At 36.8% G+C, this 17330-nt stretch overlaps 3 protein-coding genes across 5 annotated transcripts; 2 read left to right on the forward strand and 1 right to left on the reverse strand.

Annotated features, from left to right (window-relative positions):
* LOC137732375 (amino acid transporter AVT1I-like) lies at nucleotides 1-2591 on the reverse strand. Its single transcript, XM_068471687.2, has 3 exons — nucleotides 2438-2591; nucleotides 1298-1905; nucleotides 1-543 (listed from the first exon to the last, which is right to left on the reverse strand). The coding sequence occupies exons 1-3, from the start codon at nucleotides 2553-2555 to the stop codon at nucleotides 31-33; spliced, it is 1239 nt and encodes a 412-aa protein (XP_068327788.1). The 5' UTR covers nucleotides 2556-2591; the 3' UTR covers nucleotides 1-30.
* A 4784-nt stretch (nucleotides 2592-7375) lies between these two features.
* Nucleotides 7376-11697, forward strand: LOC137730961 (putative apyrase 6). 2 transcript variants are annotated; one of them, XM_068469982.2, is made up of 9 exons: nucleotides 7376-8435; nucleotides 8675-8787; nucleotides 9207-9314; nucleotides 9435-9489; nucleotides 10086-10277; nucleotides 10381-10478; nucleotides 10660-10856; nucleotides 10949-11033; nucleotides 11128-11697. In XM_068469982.2, the coding sequence occupies exons 1-9, from the start codon at nucleotides 7820-7822 to the stop codon at nucleotides 11161-11163; spliced, it is 1500 nt and encodes a 499-aa protein (XP_068326083.2). In that variant the 5' UTR covers nucleotides 7376-7819; the 3' UTR covers nucleotides 11164-11697. The 2 variants fall into 2 exon arrangements, with proteins under 2 accessions (XP_068326083.2, XP_068326082.2); XM_068469981.2 differs by having other exon boundaries at nucleotides 10949-11697.
* Nucleotides 11698-13823: 2126 nt separating this feature from the next.
* LOC137731758 (uncharacterized) lies at nucleotides 13824-17330 on the forward strand. 2 transcript variants are annotated; one of them, XM_068470962.2, is made up of 8 exons: nucleotides 13824-13968; nucleotides 14108-14402; nucleotides 14935-15006; nucleotides 15578-15642; nucleotides 16041-16194; nucleotides 16278-16385; nucleotides 16498-16587; nucleotides 16829-17330. In XM_068470962.2, exons 2-8 carry the CDS (start codon nucleotides 14133-14135, stop codon nucleotides 16946-16948), a joined length of 879 nt encoding a protein of 292 aa, XP_068327063.2. In that variant the 5' UTR covers nucleotides 13824-13968; nucleotides 14108-14132; the 3' UTR covers nucleotides 16949-17330. The 2 variants fall into 2 exon arrangements, with proteins under 2 accessions (XP_068327063.2, XP_068327064.2); XM_068470963.2 differs by having other exon boundaries at nucleotides 16299-16385.

The raw sequence follows: 17330 nt of genomic DNA on the forward strand, positions 1-17330 counted from the left end.
TTACTAATTAAAATGCTCCAATATATGATTTCACAATTGTCTTACAATTTGTATCACAGAAGTGTACGTACCCACTACGCCAACAAACGACCCTATAACCATAATCCCAACAATTACCACCAACTCGAACCCGAATCTCTGAGCAGCAACGTTAATCTTAAGGTAGAACAAGCACGGCAGCAAGACTGAGACCGTCACGCTCAAAGATGCGCCGACTAAAGCCATTAGGTAGCTAAAAAAAGGAATGGCTAATGCCACAATTACGGTGCTAATTACAATTAAGGTTCGCACGAAGATGCTAATAGTTCGGCTGTTGCGAAAAGGGCGTGTATCCTCAATAGCAGCAGCAATTGGAGTGATTATAATTGCATACTTTGTGAGGGGATTAATTATAGTAATGTAAATTGCTATCCTTGAACTAATTTTTCGTATTGGAAGATTTAATGTGACTTGAGACTTCAAGTCTTGTCCGAACATCAAGTAACCCAAAACCGCCATTGATCCGTAGGTGATGGTGCTTACAACGAAGCAGAAAAGTAACACCTGCAATGAGGGGAGGCGGGGGGGGGGGGGGGGGGGGGGGTGTTGTGGGTGGGGAATGGACATGGTCAGATCAGTGCAAAAGATTTCAGGAAAATTGCACACAAGAATCCGTTACAAATTTTTAATCAAAAATGAAATTGAAAGAGACTAAACACATAATAAGTTGTACGTGAATCACGATTTAATGCCTCTTTATAGTCCGCTTAAGTGTTACTCTAGTTAGATACCAACTGAACTCGTTTGGATGTGCTTTTAAAATGATTGAAAGTGCTTTTGGTGAAAATATTTTTGGAACCAATTATTAGTAAAAAAAAATAATAATAAAATAAAAAACTAATGAAAATGGCTTGAAAACTTTGAGTTTTAATCAAAATGACAAAAATGTATTGTAAGTGAATAGTACTATGAGTGACTTTTTAGAGTAAAAATGTCATTTTCGTTAAAAGTAAATAATACCATGAGTGTTTGTTAAAACTCCATAGTAAAAATGCAAGTAAATTCTGAAGAAAAAAAAACACTTAAAGTGCTTCTTGGAAGAAGCACATAACTGGTGTTTCTTGTATAAAGCACTTCAAGTGCTTTTGGAACCCAAAAACATTTTCTGTAAAAGCGCTTTCAAGCATTTTAAAAGCACATTCAAACGAGCTCTATAAGTATTCCTCTAGCTCAGTTTTTTTTTTTTCCTTAAAAAAATTGTCACCGTTTTATGTGCGCGTGTTTCCCTGAATTTTAACCGCACTTTGAAATTACTGACCTTGGAGAATTTGCTTCTATCTTTCATGGAATTGCACAATGTGGGGAAAACTGCATGGCCACAATAGCAAAACAGGTACAAGCTCACAGCAGTAGGCAATCCTTTGAAATTCAGAAGAACATCTCCTTCATGAAACCCTACACCATCAACCGCGCCAACCCAAAACACGAAAGCAACCAAAAGAAGAGAAGCGAAAACCCCTCCGGCAGAAACATACGCCAACAATCCCAGATTCTTCAGCCATGTAGTTGGCAGAATTACAAGGGCAGTGAGCAAAACAAAGCATTGTTTGCCTCCAACTTTGAAGCCTGCCATGTTGAACCCCATGTTTGGGAACAACTGGTTTAAGTTGTCACCTTCTAGTATTAGAAACTCAACAGCTACCAAATACAGCTCAAGGTACATAAAAATGGAGATGGTGAGTCTTCCTTTCTGTCCATAAGCAACTTCTCCAATATCGGGATAACTCTTGATCCGCGGATTCCCGTCCATGCATCGTTGTAGAAGCAACCCGGTATACCAACTAAGAAGCGCCAACTGGAAAAGAAGGATCAAGCTCAGCCACCCACCTTCAGAAAGTGCAAATGGAATTGATAGAATCCCAACTCCTGAAGAATTAAACAAGGTGATTAACAATGGCGGAGCTAAAAAAATTTCACCAGGTGGGCTAGCTTAAAGATTTAAATATTTATAAACAAAGAAACTTGATACTATATTTTTTACAGTATCAGCTAGCTTAAGAAAATTTTCACAAGGTGAGCCAAGAACTTTTGTTATTCAAACAAATTCAAACTTATACATATACAAGAAGCGATGAGAAAAAAGATGTGAGAAAAATAGATGGTTTGTAAATTGTATTATATAATTAAACCTAGAGAATTTGAATCAGTGACTAAATATATAGTGGGCTACATTTGAAAATCAATAAAAATTACATGTAAAATTTTATTTTCTACCAAAGGCTACCTGGGCTACAGCTCAGGGTAGCTCTTAATGTGACTTCGCCAGTGGTGATTAAGAATGTTTTGGGCAAAAGAGGTTATACATGCTGGCCTAACCAACTAACCTAATTTACGTCTGTCGTAATTAAAAAAGTAAAAAAAATATGGTGTGACAGAGATGAAAAAGAGACAACTTTACCTGATAATGTGTTGAGACCATTGAAACATGTTCTGCAAAATGTCGTGCCTCCACAATTGGTTGGTTCCTGTGAGGGTAGGTTTTGGCTCTCAATTTTCTCTGCTTTAAGGCAGTCCATTTTTTATGCTGCCCACTATGAAACTTTGGTTCCAATGAGAATGCAAGGGATATCGGGATATATAGTGCAAGAAAGTTGACCAAAGCCAGAATTACCGGAAATTATTGAATTTCAATAATAAAATCATTTGTTCCTGGAAAAAATAAAAGGGAGGATGATGGTGAAGATGAGTAGATAACCACACAAACATACATCATAACCAATAAATTAAGGTTCATGTTAGGACGATCAAATTTCTAAATTAAATTTACAAATTAAATGAGGTGTCACCAATAGGAAAAAAGCACGTTAATTAACACTTAAGTAACAATTCAATTATCAACAAATAAATAATTTAGTTTATAAAATTTGGTTTAAAAATTTTGTCTCATAACATTATCCATAAATTAAAGAGAGCATTAGGCAGCTTGTACAATATGTGGAATTTATTAATGGTTGAAAATTACATGCCTATGTTGCTAAAGCTTTCAAAAGGAAACCCACTTACATGTCACAAACATTGATGTAGAAGAAATTAAGCTTACTTTCCATGAGGGTCCATTTTGAGGGGAGACGTGTGCCTTTTTTGTCATGCATCATTTGTGATATCATTAATAAGAGTTCAGAGCTGTGATTGGCACTCATACATAAAAGTTATTCCACACTTCTCTTCTTTATAGAATATTCTTGCAAATAGAATTTCTAAGAATGTCAATAACCGACCATAATTGTATTTCTTTATAGATAAAACTAACACCAATATTAAATTTTTTTTCAGCGTATTAGTTGTGTTTTTCATACACTAAAAAAATTAGTAATGATATTAGTTGTGTTTTTCACATCATCAATCATGTAATTATTATTCGACCTAAAACAACCCGTACTTGTTTATCTAGATATCAGCCAAACTAAGATAGTTGATTATAACAAAATTTTACTATATAGAAAAGTATTTAGGTTGTCAAGTAAGTTCTTTTCATGGGAAACAATGGCGAGTTTAACATTTTTTGTAAGCTTATTCTTCTATCTTAAACAGATACTTTTCTTTTTTATTCCTTATATATATATATATTCACACTCGCCGTTAGAATCAGAAAGAAAATTAGATGCAACGTGAATGTAAAACTGTCGATATTTTATATTTATTACGTACTAATATGTATTTTAACTCTCTTTAACATCATTTGATAACTAATATTCTGAAGTATCAAATCACTAATTTGGTCAACATCCATTAAGTTCTCATTCTAAAAGAACCATGAATAAACACATGAAAATGGCACAACCAGAAAATCCACTCTCCACGTTCCTGGTTTTATCTTAATTCCCTTTTCAACGCTTTTGTTTAAAGGTAATTAAAATTGTTTAACACAGAAGAATATTTTAAACATAATCAGTGTGCATGTTTTGTGCAAATTTTAAGGCGCAAAGAAAAATATATGCTGTCTGTTGAAGACAACGAATACTGTTTTTAAATTTCTTTTCCTAGGAATGGATTGCTTTTGTTTTGGTGTTAGTAAGTGGATGCTGCTATTCGGCACAAAGTGCTTTTGTTTTAGGGTTACTAAGTGGATGATGCTAATGGGCACACAGGTCTTGCACTATAGAAAGAACAATAGGAGCATTGGTATCTTAATTAAAAAGTTGTAATCATTGGTCTTTTAACTCATCAAAACGTGCAGTTATGGTCATTTTCGTCAACTCCGTCAAAACTTCCATCAAAATGAGTCATGTTAGAAGAATCATTGCTAAAATTGAGTTAAAGTTGAGGGACATTGCTTCAATTGGATTAAAGTTGAGGGATCATTTCTTCATTTGGATTAAAATTGAGGGACCATTGCTAATTTGCTACAATGTTCTCATTTGATTTTCCATATTTACCCCTTGATTCAGCCTTAAGTGCGTAGCACGTGACTCATTTTGACAAAAGTTCTAGCAGAGTTGATGAGAAAGGCCATGATTATACGTTTCGATGAGTTGAGCGACCAATGGTCATTAATTTTTAATTGAGGGACTATTCCTCCAATTAAATTAATGTTCAATGACTATTGCTACAATTTCCTTTTTACAATATTGGCACCTATTGCTTTATAACTGGGACGTATGTTTGAAATGACTCATTTAAACGATTCTTTACCTTAGCTAAAGATTTGAACCTCTACAATTTTAAATGTGAAAAAAACTCGCCTGCTTTCAACCAAATTCGATATATTTATACTGAAATTATCGAAAAAAAAGTATTGACTATTATCAGTGAACCCTAGGGTATAACAAAGGGAGGGGCATTGTTGGATTGAAATAATGGTTAAATAGACTTTTGATACAAGTGACCCAAATTTTGAGACAGAAATTTGAACTCAGGTGTACAAAAGAAGCACATTTACTCTAACTAATGTAGTTACACCTATGTCTAAAAAAAGTAGTCTAATATTAGAGCTGTATAATTTATTTTTTTTTATTTTTTTTATTTTTGTAAAGATATAAATTTTAATTTTCCAATAGACAAGTAAACATCTTAGTTAAGTGTGTCACTCCTTTTTTAAATGTTTCCCTGAACAATTGATGTTTCGAAGCATAAAGTCATCTAGTGGTATTGTCATCATTTGCCTAGCATTATACATGAATAACATGTATAAAGAGAGTGGAAATATGAGAACATGCATGAATAACGATAAAGGTGCTTCCATCAACGGCGTATTCGAAAAAAAAACTATTCGGAGGGTCATGCGTAATAATTCACAAACATTCTTACCCAACTAATGACCTTGAAATTAAAATACTAGCGCGCTGAAACTGGTACGCGCACAATCATATCCTGCCCTGCCCATTTTTCGTTGAGGCAATTTATCAAAGCATTTGCCTGCAATTTGCGCGGGCAGATAAAACTTTCAAAGGGCCAGAACCAGGTCTTCCATGAAGGTTTGGCAGAATTGAGAGGGTCAGCTGACTACCTCTATCCTTACATGGATCCACTCCTGTGCATATGCATACGCATACGCATACGCTTGCATGTATATATAACATGAAGACGTTAGAAATCATAATCCATCACCATTTACATATGATCATAATCAATCACCATCTAAGTTTCGTAATGAATTTGGTATGAATCATGAAAAGATTCTAAAACTGGAAACATCGATCTCAGGGAACCTAACTTCTTCTTCTTTTGGTTAGCCAAAGAAAGGGCACGCATCACAGATTCTTTAGGCAGCCTTTAAAGACTCTCTAACCTAACTGATTGCTTGGGCAAATAAAATTTATGGACGTGGTTCAGTGCTTCTACTTTGTAGACTAAAAAGAAATTGCATGGAAATGCATTATTATTTTCGAACTTTTTGTAAAGAATTTGAAAGGAATGTGTCAATGTGACAAAAAAAAAATACATGACACGATTAAAATACTGTTTGGTGTCTGTATTCAAGATGTGATTAAAGGAGAAATTAAAATATTGCGTTAAATAAAAACTAATTTATTTCAATTCCCGTCAAAATAGTAAGATGAGAAGTGATAAATTTGTTTTATGTCTGACCCCCTTATATTCATCTCAAGGTTCTCTACTAGAAGTTTTTTGGCGTATACTCGAAACACCGCCATATGATATTAGAGTTTAATCCAATTTATAATATATTTTTTTGACAAGCAATGATATTTAGTATTTCATTAATCATATGAGAGCAATACATAGGTGCCAATTGCATACAAATTTTTTTTTTTTTCATATTATAGCAAAAAATAATGCACGTGTTTTTGAACAAATAAACGAGACCAAAAACATAACCTATAGAGTTTATAGCATGTTTAAGCAAGAGTAATCAGAATGAAAAGTAAAATTGAATTCAGTTACGAAATACTTCGGTGTTTACCAAATATTTAGGATTCAAACACTAGGTGAGACCCACGTAAGTTTTGAAATTCAACTCGAAAATTTGGAAGAATTGAATTCCATACGATTCGATGGTATTCGGATTTCGGATTGTTGGGGGCAATATGCATGTACTTTAGAAGGGTGAAATGGGGTAGTCGGTTTTGGGTTTTTAATCATTTTCCTAGCAATTGGATAGCCCGATGCTGGGATCTTATATGGCTTGTTGGTAAGGCCCAATATTGTGCGTGGGCCAAACACACTGATAAATTTTAGACAAACCATGGACTGACTAATGGGTTTCGCTGGCTCACCATCCATAATTAAACCCCACAATTTCACTCTTGTTATATCTAAAGTCATCTTTAATTGAAAGAACTAAAAATAGTTATGTCTTGAATTATACTCTTGTAAAAAATTATTTTTAAATAAACAGTGTTAAACAATATTCATATACCAACTTCAACCAAAAAAGCTAAACATAGTCCCTTAATAATTTATTAGGTTTGAGTTTATACTTTAAATTTATTGGTTAACTTAGTTAAATTATCGTTGGATGTCATCAAATACAACTGTTGAATTTGAATCAAGTATTGCAACTAATGAGATGTGCCCAAAAAAAGGGCTACATTTGGCTAGTTTGATGTCCTCTTGGTCAAAAAATGGCCTTATGGACTCCATAAAGTTATACTTTAGTCATCCATTAGAGATGAGTTTCTGGATAAATCAGATTATTTTTTAGTTTTTAGACCTTTAGCCCTCTTCATACAGCCTGATATATTACGACATTCAAGTATGAGTAAGTTTTTTTTTTAAGTAAAAAAGAATATCATTAAACTGTAGTACTAAACAATTGACTCAAGCTTTAGGAAGTTAACTGTCACTAACAACTTTTCTGTCTCACTTCATACGGTTTACCCGCGTTTTTCTTTGGTTGTCATCCAAATATCATCCTTTCAATTGCCGACATGTTTATGCAACTTTCCCAAAATAAAATGAAAAACATATACCCGAACCCTAGTGCGGTTCGATCCCTACCAATTATTATACCTGATAACTAAGTAACCAATTAACACTAAAAAAAATTAAAAAAATTCCAGGGCCGCAAACCGTAAGGAATGACAACTGGACAACTGAACCGAACCGGGAATTCCCTCTTTAGGACGCAACGCGCAAAACCAAAAGGTCGTTCGTTTTTCCCCGATACCAACATCTGCGACGACCGACAGAGAGATCGAGAGGGCGACACTTTGATCACTGCCCTCTCCGTCTCCGATCAAACACCCTCTCATTTTTCATATTTTACACTTTTACATTTGAATTTAATTGTTCGTTGCGTTTCAGTTAAGAAACCAAACAAGGACATCCTTGTTGTTGTCAAATTACCTGCGAAAATTCCTATGATTCTCGGTCCCCTTTCATGCGACGATTGAATACCCGTAAAGGGGTCAATTCGAAGCCTGCCGACGACGACTACGACAGCAATATGGATCCGGTTAAGCTCCAAATCCGACCCATCAACCGATCCAATCTCTTCTCCCGGAGCCCCAAGCACAACCCCAGATCGAGCCTCTTAATCTTCGCCTCGGTCGCCATCGCACTCGCTCTCACAGCATGCTACTTTCTCGTTTCCGCGCGAGATTCAAGAAATTTTGGTACGAAACGGTACGGGATTGTCATCGACGGTGGGAGTACGGGCAGCCGGATCCACGTTTTCGGGTACGGAGACAATGGCGGTAATGGCGCCGTGTTTGATTTTGGAAAGGACGGGTTGGCATCGATGCGGGTCAATCCTGGGCTCTCGGCGTACGCAGAGGATCCAGAATCGGCAGGCGGGTCGTTGCGGGAGCTCGTGGAGTTTGGGAAGGGGAGGGTTCCGAAAGAGCACTGGGCGGAAACGGAGATTAGGCTTATGGCTACGGCGGGGCTCCGATTGCTTGATTTGGGTGTTCAGAATCGGATTCTGAATTCTTGTAGGAAGGTGCTTCGGAGTTCTGGGTTTAAGTTCCGTGACGAGTGGGCTTCCGTCATTACAGGTACTGTTAATTGTGAATTTATGGTGGTTTTGGTATTAATTGCAATACAAATGAAATGAAATGAATAAGCTTTGAAGTTAAATTTAGTGGCATTGTGCGAAACAAGCCGATTTCGGATGCTAGGAAAGATTATTTGCAATGATGTTCTTAGCTAGTTGTATGTTAACTTCAAGTTCGTAGTTTTTTATTTTCGGAGTTAGTCTTCAAATTCGTATTGCTGAAAATTCTGGTTGATGTAGGATCTGATGAAGGATTATATGCTTGGGTTGTTGCAAACCACGCGCTTGGGACTCTGGGTGGTGATCCAATGCAGACAACTGGGATAATTGAACTTGGTGGAGCTTCTGCTCAGGTTAGGTAGCTTCTATCTGTTATTCGGGAATTTGTGTTGTATTGGGAAATATGATTAGGTATCTCTTCATCCACAAGCACTAAAAAGTTTAGGTCTTTTCACTTAATAGCCCTTGATAATAGTACATTTTAGAGAAAAACGCTTCAAGTCCAATGCTTTTAGAGGAAAATTCGGCTGACGATGAATGGGTGAATGACAACAAAGGAATTTCGCAAGTAAGAATTAGTTAGAAAATGACAAGTGGCTAGCTGAGTTGTTTTTTAACTCTAGTTAATCTCTTGAAGTGTTTTTTCTAACTTACTGAAAAAAATAACAGAGAAAAGAGTTGGGGGAGTTGTGCATGGTTCAAGCAGTTAGGAATTTGGAGTTTTTAATTTTTGGTTGTTTGTCTGATAATGTTCAGTGCAATTTTATTATAGGTGACATTTGTTTCAAGTGAGCCAGTGCCTCCCGAGTTCTCTCGTGCTGTTAAATTTGGAAATGTCTCTTACAATCTCTACAGTCACAGCTTTCTTCATTTCGGCCAGGTATTTATTTAGTTCTATTAACTCTGTTAAAAGTTGCCAGCCAAATGGAAGCTTGAAACTTTAATTTTCCTAAAGGCGTTACTTTATGGTTTGAAGTTTAGAAGTAATTTGGTTTTGCAGAATGTAGCGTATGATTCATTGAAAGAGGGTATTGTTTCAGGAGACTTCGACTCAGGTAAAAATACAAGCTTTGCTTTCTGCACTGATTATATGAATGCCTTGAACCTGGAGTTATTTGACTTACTGAATTCCAATATATTCTTGTGAGTCCGGCATCCTTGAACTTGATACGTCTTTAGACACAGAGTGTCTTTGCCTGTCTTGATAGGATCTGTCTATATTTGAAGGCAATGGATTTGTGCTGGTTCACATTTGTTTGTGCTGAATTCTACAATTGATGGTTCATAAATTCTTAAAACAAAATTTTGCACTTTTGAATTATACTTGTGTCTAATGCTTAATAATAGCACAACAGTTAAATGAACTGCCAACTTCCTTTTTTCTGCTATTCATATACTAGGAATTTGACTTGACTAGACTGTTTGCTAGTATGGAGCATATTTATGCAGTTCATACTCCTCCTTTCGCACGGTTATTTTGATACAATTTTTATGTCTTTATGTAAAGTTCGTTTGAATTCATCATTGTAATCTGATTTAGTTGTTGATTCCTTCCTTTGATCAAATGAATATTCGGCATACTTGTTTAAGTCTCACATTTAGAACAGGATATTTTTTCTGGGCTTCTTACATCCTTTTCTCATTAATACAGCTGCCGAGTCACTTCAGGAAAGAATGCCATCAGATCCTTGCACTCCTAAGGGCTACTCACAAAAGATGCAGTCGTCGAAGCTTTCTCCAAGTTCTTTGGTTGGGAAGAATAGACATTTATCTGCTCTACAATCAAGGGGTAACTACTCTGAGTGCAGATCTGCTGCAAAAATTATGCTGCAGAAAGGAAAAGGTTTTAGATACTCTTCTTCAATCTTCAGTGTATTATTACATTTGCATGCCACATTTTGTATTTACTGTCTTTTAACAATGATTATCTCTTTACCTGTGATCAGAGAAATGCTCCTATCAACATTGCGATATAGGATCAACTTTCATTCCTAAGCTTCGGGGAAAGATTTTGGCTACAGAAAATTTTTTCTATACATCCAAGGTTTTTGCTTCTCAATTCTCTATTTTTCATCAGTTTCTTCTTAGTACTACTGTTCTTACCATTAGTTTGTAGTATCGAGCAAGAAGTATACCTTTCATCATGTTAATAACTTAGACAGTGTACTTCGATGCATTCAATTATGTTTCTTATACTGTTTTTTTTTTTGCCACAACTTGCTTAGTTTTTTGGTTTGGCCCCAAAAGCATTTCTTTCGGATTTGATGATGGCTGGACAACAATTCTGTGGAGAAGATTGGTCAAAAATAAAGAAGAGATGGCCAACACTTGATGAAGAAGCTTTGCTGCACTATTGCTTCTCTTCAGCATATGCAGTGGCCCTACTTCATGATAGTCTTGGACTTGCTTTGGATGATGAAAGGTGTTACTCGTTTTACTTCAGAATTGTATATTGTGTTGGATGAGAATGCGAATCTGTACCTTATTGTTTGTCGCTTTTTTTTTAATTACCAGGATCGGGTTTGCAAATCAGGTGGGAAGTATTCCGCTCGATTGGGCTCTGGGAGCTTTCATCTTGCAAAGTACATCTGATTTGGACGTAGGGCACTCTGATTGGCTTACCACCATAATTGGTGATGGATCTCCCACATTGCTATCAATAATTTTCATCTTTTCAATATTGATGTTTACAGTGTGGTCTCTGTCAAAGTGGAGGAAGCCTCAGCTGAAGACAATTTACGATCTGGAGAAAGGGCGGTATATAGTCACTCGTGTTAGTAAATGTTGATAGCGTCATCTAGAGGAATGCACATGCTGTGTAGATTCGGATTGAAAGAGTGGTGCGATGTGCCAAACCCGATTCACTTGAGCAGCCTCGGCTTCTTGCCCAAGGCCCACACTCTCGAGGTTACCAACTGGAAATGAGACTGTAGTGTATCTATCTACACAGAAGTTAGAGGTAACTTATTTGTGCCGGAGCTAGGCTTAGATCCCCATTTTGTATTCGGAGGAAGCCGGAAGCCGGATACCTCCTATTTGTTATACCATATGAGCTCTCATTGCCCCCCCCCCCCCCCCCCCCCCCCCAAATGCCATAGAGAAGGTTAGGATAAAAGGAATGGGGGCATGTTGGTTTTGGAGAGAGATGTAGAAAGCTGTATTGTTGTATGATAATGTGGTAATGCACTTGATTTATTCGTCACTATTGTTATTCTCGTTCGGATTAATGAAAGAATTTCCGGCTCTCTCGGGCCGTTTGTATCGACTGAAAGCCTCTTGTAATGTATATGTTCCGTGAAAATTGTAGTTGTTGATGTCATGAGATCCCTTCATTTGAAGGCCGAAGTCGATCGGAGCTTCTGTTTCAAAGTTTACGGAAATGAACTTTCACATTTTCGCTCGAAACTAAGAAACCGGGTAGAGTATGACCTACATGTTAAATGTAAAGAGAACCATCGCTAGACTAGAAGCTAGTTGGTCACAAAAGGGTAGCGTCCCTGAAGGTCCAGATTTTGCGGACTTGTAGTTTGGTTTGAAAGGACCTTTGGAGTCTCGACTCTTGGTTCTTGCCCCTTGGCCGTTGCTCTAGGGCAAAACCAACCCTACCATTTTTGTTTGACCAAGTGTATATTTTGAGCTGCTGTATATTTTGTGTGACAAAAAGAAGAACATCTAGAAGCAATTAATATTTTTAATTAACTTTTTTGTAGGGAAATTAATGGTCTCTTCACAATTTGATGTGTGCTTTATCCTACCTAATTAATTAACACTGATCCAAACCTAGCTTCACTAGCACGTTACGCCCCCAATTTTGGATAATTAAAGCAACGTCAGGAAAATTTAAGACCATGATTTTGAAAGCCAAACAAAGGTGGCAATTTTCCATTGACGGATTGGAGCTGCGTAGGCTTGAGGGTTGGTTCAAAAGTTGGATTTAAGTACTAAATTTGAAACCTAATTACTCTGAGAAATTTGTAAAAGTAACCAACTTAGAGGGATGTTAATGATTTGTAGGCTTACCCAACCAATTGTCTGTTTGACACTGTTTTTAAGGGGGCTAAAATCGTATTATTATAATTAACGGCATTCTGACAACGTTTAATAGAAAAAATCTAAAGTGTTTTTGGATTGCAGTGCTTTCCGATGAATCATTTAACTTCTTCGAAAAGCACTTCAAATTCTAATAAAAATTTCCACAATTTTTTTTTTTTTTTTACTAAAATCACTTGTAGAAAAATCGATGCAATTAGTACAAACACTTTTTACATAAGTATTCCCAACCAAGCGCTATTTGTTGACTACCTAACATTATTCTTTATAACATTTAGCCATTTGAGGGTGTTCGAGCAGTGGCATAGCAATTAAGGGACTATAATGGTCCTTGGCCTATCTTGCCCTTTTTTATTGTTGCGCTGCATATTAGTCTAATACTTTTAAAATTTAAATGTATTTTTAATCCAAACTCTTTTTTGTTTCAGACACCAGATTAAATTGAGGGTATTGCATATCATTCTAATACCCTTACTGTTGTTTTGTTAGCTAAATCTAAACTCTTTACCCTCAAGTTTTTTTTTTTCAAATCATTTTGACCCATTATTTATTAAATTGAGGGTATTTTTGTTATTTTGATCCTTATTTAGCAGAGATTTTTCATTGAACGACCAAAATGATTGACGGTAGACAAACTCAGGGATCACTTCTATTAATCAAAATGAAGAGTTATGACAATCTCAGAAACCATTTTGAGTTAAAATGCCTCCCCTTATTTGTTAAATTTGAGTTCGCATAAAGCTATCGAAGCAACAATATCTTTGTGAATGGTTGAAGGGTAATACTCACAAGATTGATAAATTGCATAGGATTGAATCTTTTCTCCATTCGGATGTTCCTCCTTCGAGTTGGTATAAGCTTCATGTTGATGGTTGCAAGAAGGGAAATAATAATTCTATTGGAGCAAGTGGTGTTTTAAGAGATTCTAATGGCAAATGAATTTATGCCGAGAATTACTTTCAAGACCGTGGCAATGTGAACTTCGACACGTCTACGGAGAAAAAAACTTTGTGACAGACAGTTTAACGACTTATAGTCTTGATTTAGATTTAGGTAATTTTTATTTGAATACTTTTTTTTATTCGGTTAATTTTATTCGTGATGAAAAATAAACAACAGTAATTAGCCGACGGGGAAGAATCTGATGACGAGGATGACAAAGCAATTTCATTTGTCCGAATGAAATGTGGTTTTATATAAATTTCGGACGTGCACAGCGGAACCGGTCGTTTTACGCGGCAACGTAAAATCAGAATGACGAATATACCCTTATGGTCGTTCGGTGAAGTCGAGGACAAGACCCCAGCACTATATATAGCAGTTTGGCTAAAAGCAAATCGGACACTGGTATTTTCGGCAAATCCAAATTAACAGCCAACAGACGGAGACGACCCCAATTAGAAAATTAACGACATTCTCTCTCTCTCTCTCTCTATCTTCCCTGGTTATCTTAACGCGCTTTCGATTTCTTCTCCAATTCGGAGGTAAGATTTTTTTCTCCCGAAGTCGGAAAGCTCCGATCCGCTGTGTCAATCCAGCGCGATCCCGGGTTTTCTAGGGCTTTAATTTGACCCAAAATTCGATTCTTTTGGTTGGTAATTTGTGTTGGCTCAATTCGGTTAGGTTCGTATTTTCTGTGCAATCGGCAATGAGCGACCACCTAGTTTTGTACGTTGACCGTCTCCTTCGGCCCAAGGCAGCGCAGCCGCCTTCCGAACCTGCTGCTGAGGCCGGTTATGTGCCCGAGCCGGCTGGACCGGAGCCGGAGCGGGATGCTGCCGGGCCGTCTTCGAGTTCGTCAGCGGGGGAGGCGGATGAGGACGAACCGCTGATTCAGACGGCGGAGTGCCGCATTTGCCAGGATGAGGATAGCATTAGCAATTTGGAATCTCCTTGCGCCTGCTGTGGCAGCCTCAAGGTATAAATTTGCCGTCTTTGTATGGAATTTGGATTTTTTAATTGAAATTGGTGCGGATTTGAATTCATTTGTGTCGTTGTAGGGCATGTTTTCGAATTTGTAAATTACTGTTTAGTTTTCGGGACGGAGAGAGTATCATGGAATGTCCCCAAATGAAAGTATGAGCATTTCGACATCGATGGGAGAGTTTTCTAGCTAGTTTTTTTTTTTTTTTAATTTGTGGAATCAATTAAGTCAATAGGACATGCTGTCTCACATAGTCACATTTCATGTTGAAATGACCGGTCCTGCCCCTCCTTGTTCGGGCATTTTTCATCATTGATGTTATTGACAAATTGTTGCAATCCATAATTTTGATTTGTAAAGCATATGTTGTTTTCATGAGCTAGTGCCTAATAATCTATATTCTTGTCTTCTTATTTTCGGTTTCTTGTTTGTCTGATCGCATTGTGCGTGGTGAAGTTTAATTTACATATGTCTATCATGTGGGTCTCCAATTGATTTCTCACTGTTTTTCTAATTTATTTTTCAGTATGCTCATAGAAAATGCGTTCAGCATTGGTGCAATGAGAAAGGAGATATAACTTGTGAAATTTGTCATCAGGTATGCCCCTTGAATTTTCTGTACCTATTTTTGGCGCTAATCTTATGTTGCACATAAGTTTATATGTTTCATTTTCTGACTGCCTTGGTTACTTGAATTTTCATTTGTTGAAAAGTGAAGTCTTAATTTTCTTTTAGAATCCTCGGCCTGCACGGTGTCATAAGGAATTAAAATCTAGTAATGGGTGGATGACAGTTGAATTTACGTGGTGACATGGTAAGGGGGGAGATGGCCCTTGACCTTTTCCTAAATGATGTGATACAATGGGGACATCTTTACCTATAAAAATTAGATTTGAGCGGGTAAATCGAAGTCATTTGTGTACATATCAATTTTAGATCTCTCGTACACATTGTTTTTATTGTATCCATTTAACACTATATAGATAGCTTACATTGCCTTCCGAGTTTGGAATAGTATATTCTGTTTTGTATAAGCACTTCGGGATTAAATTAGATGGAAATAATTTGGATTGTTATTCACATCTTATCTATTTTAAAATTTTGAAGTCCTTCCAAGCAATCTTAAATTGCATTTTGTCCTAATTGGTGGTCTTTTGCATTATGAACAGCCTTACCAACCTGGCTATACTGCACCTCCTCGTTTGCCATCTGATGAAACTACTATTGAATTTGGGTGAGTCAAATTTTCTTATGTTTTTGTTCAAGTTTTACCCAAGTGTTTGTGTGATTTCTCTTGATTATTTTGGTAACTGTGCTACTTGGTTTGGTATTTCTGTGCTTTGAAAAAAAACTGCTTCTGCTGTGCTATGAGAATAAGCTCATTTTTGCTGCTTCACGTTTTCAGCCTTTTTTCACTCAAAATTGTGAAAATAAGCTGTTTTTAAGTGTTTACCAAACACCTTTTTGAGCTCAGCTTTTTTTGATACCCACTTTTTATAAAAGCACCTCAGTACCAAACCAGTACTTAATACTTCTGTCATGTTTATGAATAAAACTGTTTAAAAGGCAATATGGAGGCCTTACAGAATTATAGTTATCTTACTTATCTATGGCTATGGATGTTTCTTGCAGTGGTGCCTGGACACTTTCTGGTACTCCCTTGAGTTTGGATGATCCACGCATTTTGTCAATTGCTGAGGCAGAACGTCAGTTTATGGATACTGAGTATGATGATTATTCTTCAACTAGTAGTGGGGCTCCATTCTTCCGTTCAGCGGCCTTAATTGTAAGACGAATAATTTTCCAAACTTACCAAGAAGACATTTAATTTTTTTTCTCATATTCTTATTCCTCATGTATGATAAATAGCTTTGGTTTTTTATCTTGCAGTTAATGGGCCTTCTAATCTTGCGGCATGCAATGAGAGTCTCAGATTCTGACTCCGACTCTGGGGATGACTCATCTGCTATTTTCTCTGTAAGTGGATTTGAACTTGCATTTTCTATCAACGGGTCTGCTGGTGCTACATTTTTGAATGAATATGAGATACAGTTCATTGAGGCTGATAAACTGGTTGGTGCTTTCGCAGCTTTTCTTGCTTAGAGCGGCTGGCTTTCTTTTGCCCTGCTATATTATGGCTTGGGCGATCAGTATCTTGCAGCGTCGACAGCAAAGACAGGTCAGCATTACGTTCAGTTTTATTTTCAAATGTTAATTCTTACCTATCGTGGGTTTTTTTTTTTTTTTCCCGACTCTACTCTTTCCGTGTTGGACTTATTTAGCTACATAATAATCACTTGGTATATTCGAAAGTAATGTCGTAAAGATAGAGTCTGAGATTTGAAAACTAACATGATACATAGATTTTGTGCTTATTTCTATCGCTCCTTATTGTTCTCATTTGTAATATGGCTAAACAGGAGGCCGCAGCAATGGCAGCAACCCAAGTTGCTTTTGTTCTTCAATCCGGGCAACATAGGGGTGTACAATTTGCGGTAGCACCAGGACCCAATGGAAGTCCACATCAAGAAACTGCCTAATTCACGAAGCCAAGAAAACGCCAGAGAGTTTTCCGTGCCATGGTGAGGGTGGTTCAGCGGAAAGTAGTTAACAATAAATGAAAATGTTTACATTTGTCGGAAAATACAATGGAACAAAAAAAAGTGCAAAACAATAGAGAACAGAGAAGGCTACAGCAGTGAGAGTTCTGTATAATTGCTTGTTGAAGGGGCTATGTCGTGCAAGTCTTGGTTCGTTCCATCTTTGGTTGTCCTGTATTTCATGTATATGTACATTAATTTCGTCCGACCAGAGAAAACTGTTGATTTGGTTCTCCAACTTGTTGGGTAGCTCGAAGCAGTTGGTTGTTCGGCTTGAATATCTTTCCTGAGCTGTATATTGTTATATTGTTTTTTGTTGTCA

The sequence above is a fragment of the Pyrus communis genome, chromosome 16 (genome assembly GCF_041283825.1).
Source record: "Pyrus communis isolate YQ-2024b chromosome 16, ASM4128382v1, whole genome shotgun sequence".
Lineage (NCBI taxonomy): Eukaryota > Viridiplantae > Streptophyta > Magnoliopsida > Rosales > Rosaceae > Pyrus > Pyrus communis.

Coding starts and splice junctions, on each gene's coding strand:
- LOC137732375 (XM_068471687.2), bottom strand. CDS start 2,555: ATGGACTGCCTTAAAGCAGAGAAAATTGAGAGCCAAAACCTACCCTCA. Junction 1,906..2,437: donor TGGTCTCAACACATTATCAG/GTAAAGTTGTCT, acceptor TTAATTCTTCAG/GAGTTGGGATTCTATCAATT. Junction 544..1,297: donor ATAGAAGCAAATTCTCCAAG/GTCAGTAATTTC, acceptor CCCTCATTGCAG/GTGTTACTTTTCTGCTTCGT.
- LOC137730961 (XM_068469981.2), top strand. CDS start 7,820: ATGCGACGATTGAATACCCGTAAAGGGGTCAATTCGAAGCCTGCCGAC. Junction 9,315..9,434: donor GCTTTCTTCATTTCGGCCAG/GTATTTATTTAG, acceptor TTGGTTTTGCAG/AATGTAGCGTATGATTCATT. Junction 10,857..10,948: donor CTTGCTTTGGATGATGAAAG/GTGTTACTCGTT, acceptor TTTAATTACCAG/GATCGGGTTTGCAAATCAGG.
- LOC137731758 (XM_068470962.2), top strand. CDS start 14,133: ATGAGCGACCACCTAGTTTTGTACGTTGACCGTCTCCTTCGGCCCAAG. Junction 14,403..14,934: donor CCTGCTGTGGCAGCCTCAAG/GTATAAATTTGC, acceptor TTTATTTTTCAG/TATGCTCATAGAAAATGCGT. Junction 16,588..16,828: donor AGCGTCGACAGCAAAGACAG/GTCAGCATTACG, acceptor ATGGCTAAACAG/GAGGCCGCAGCAATGGCAGC.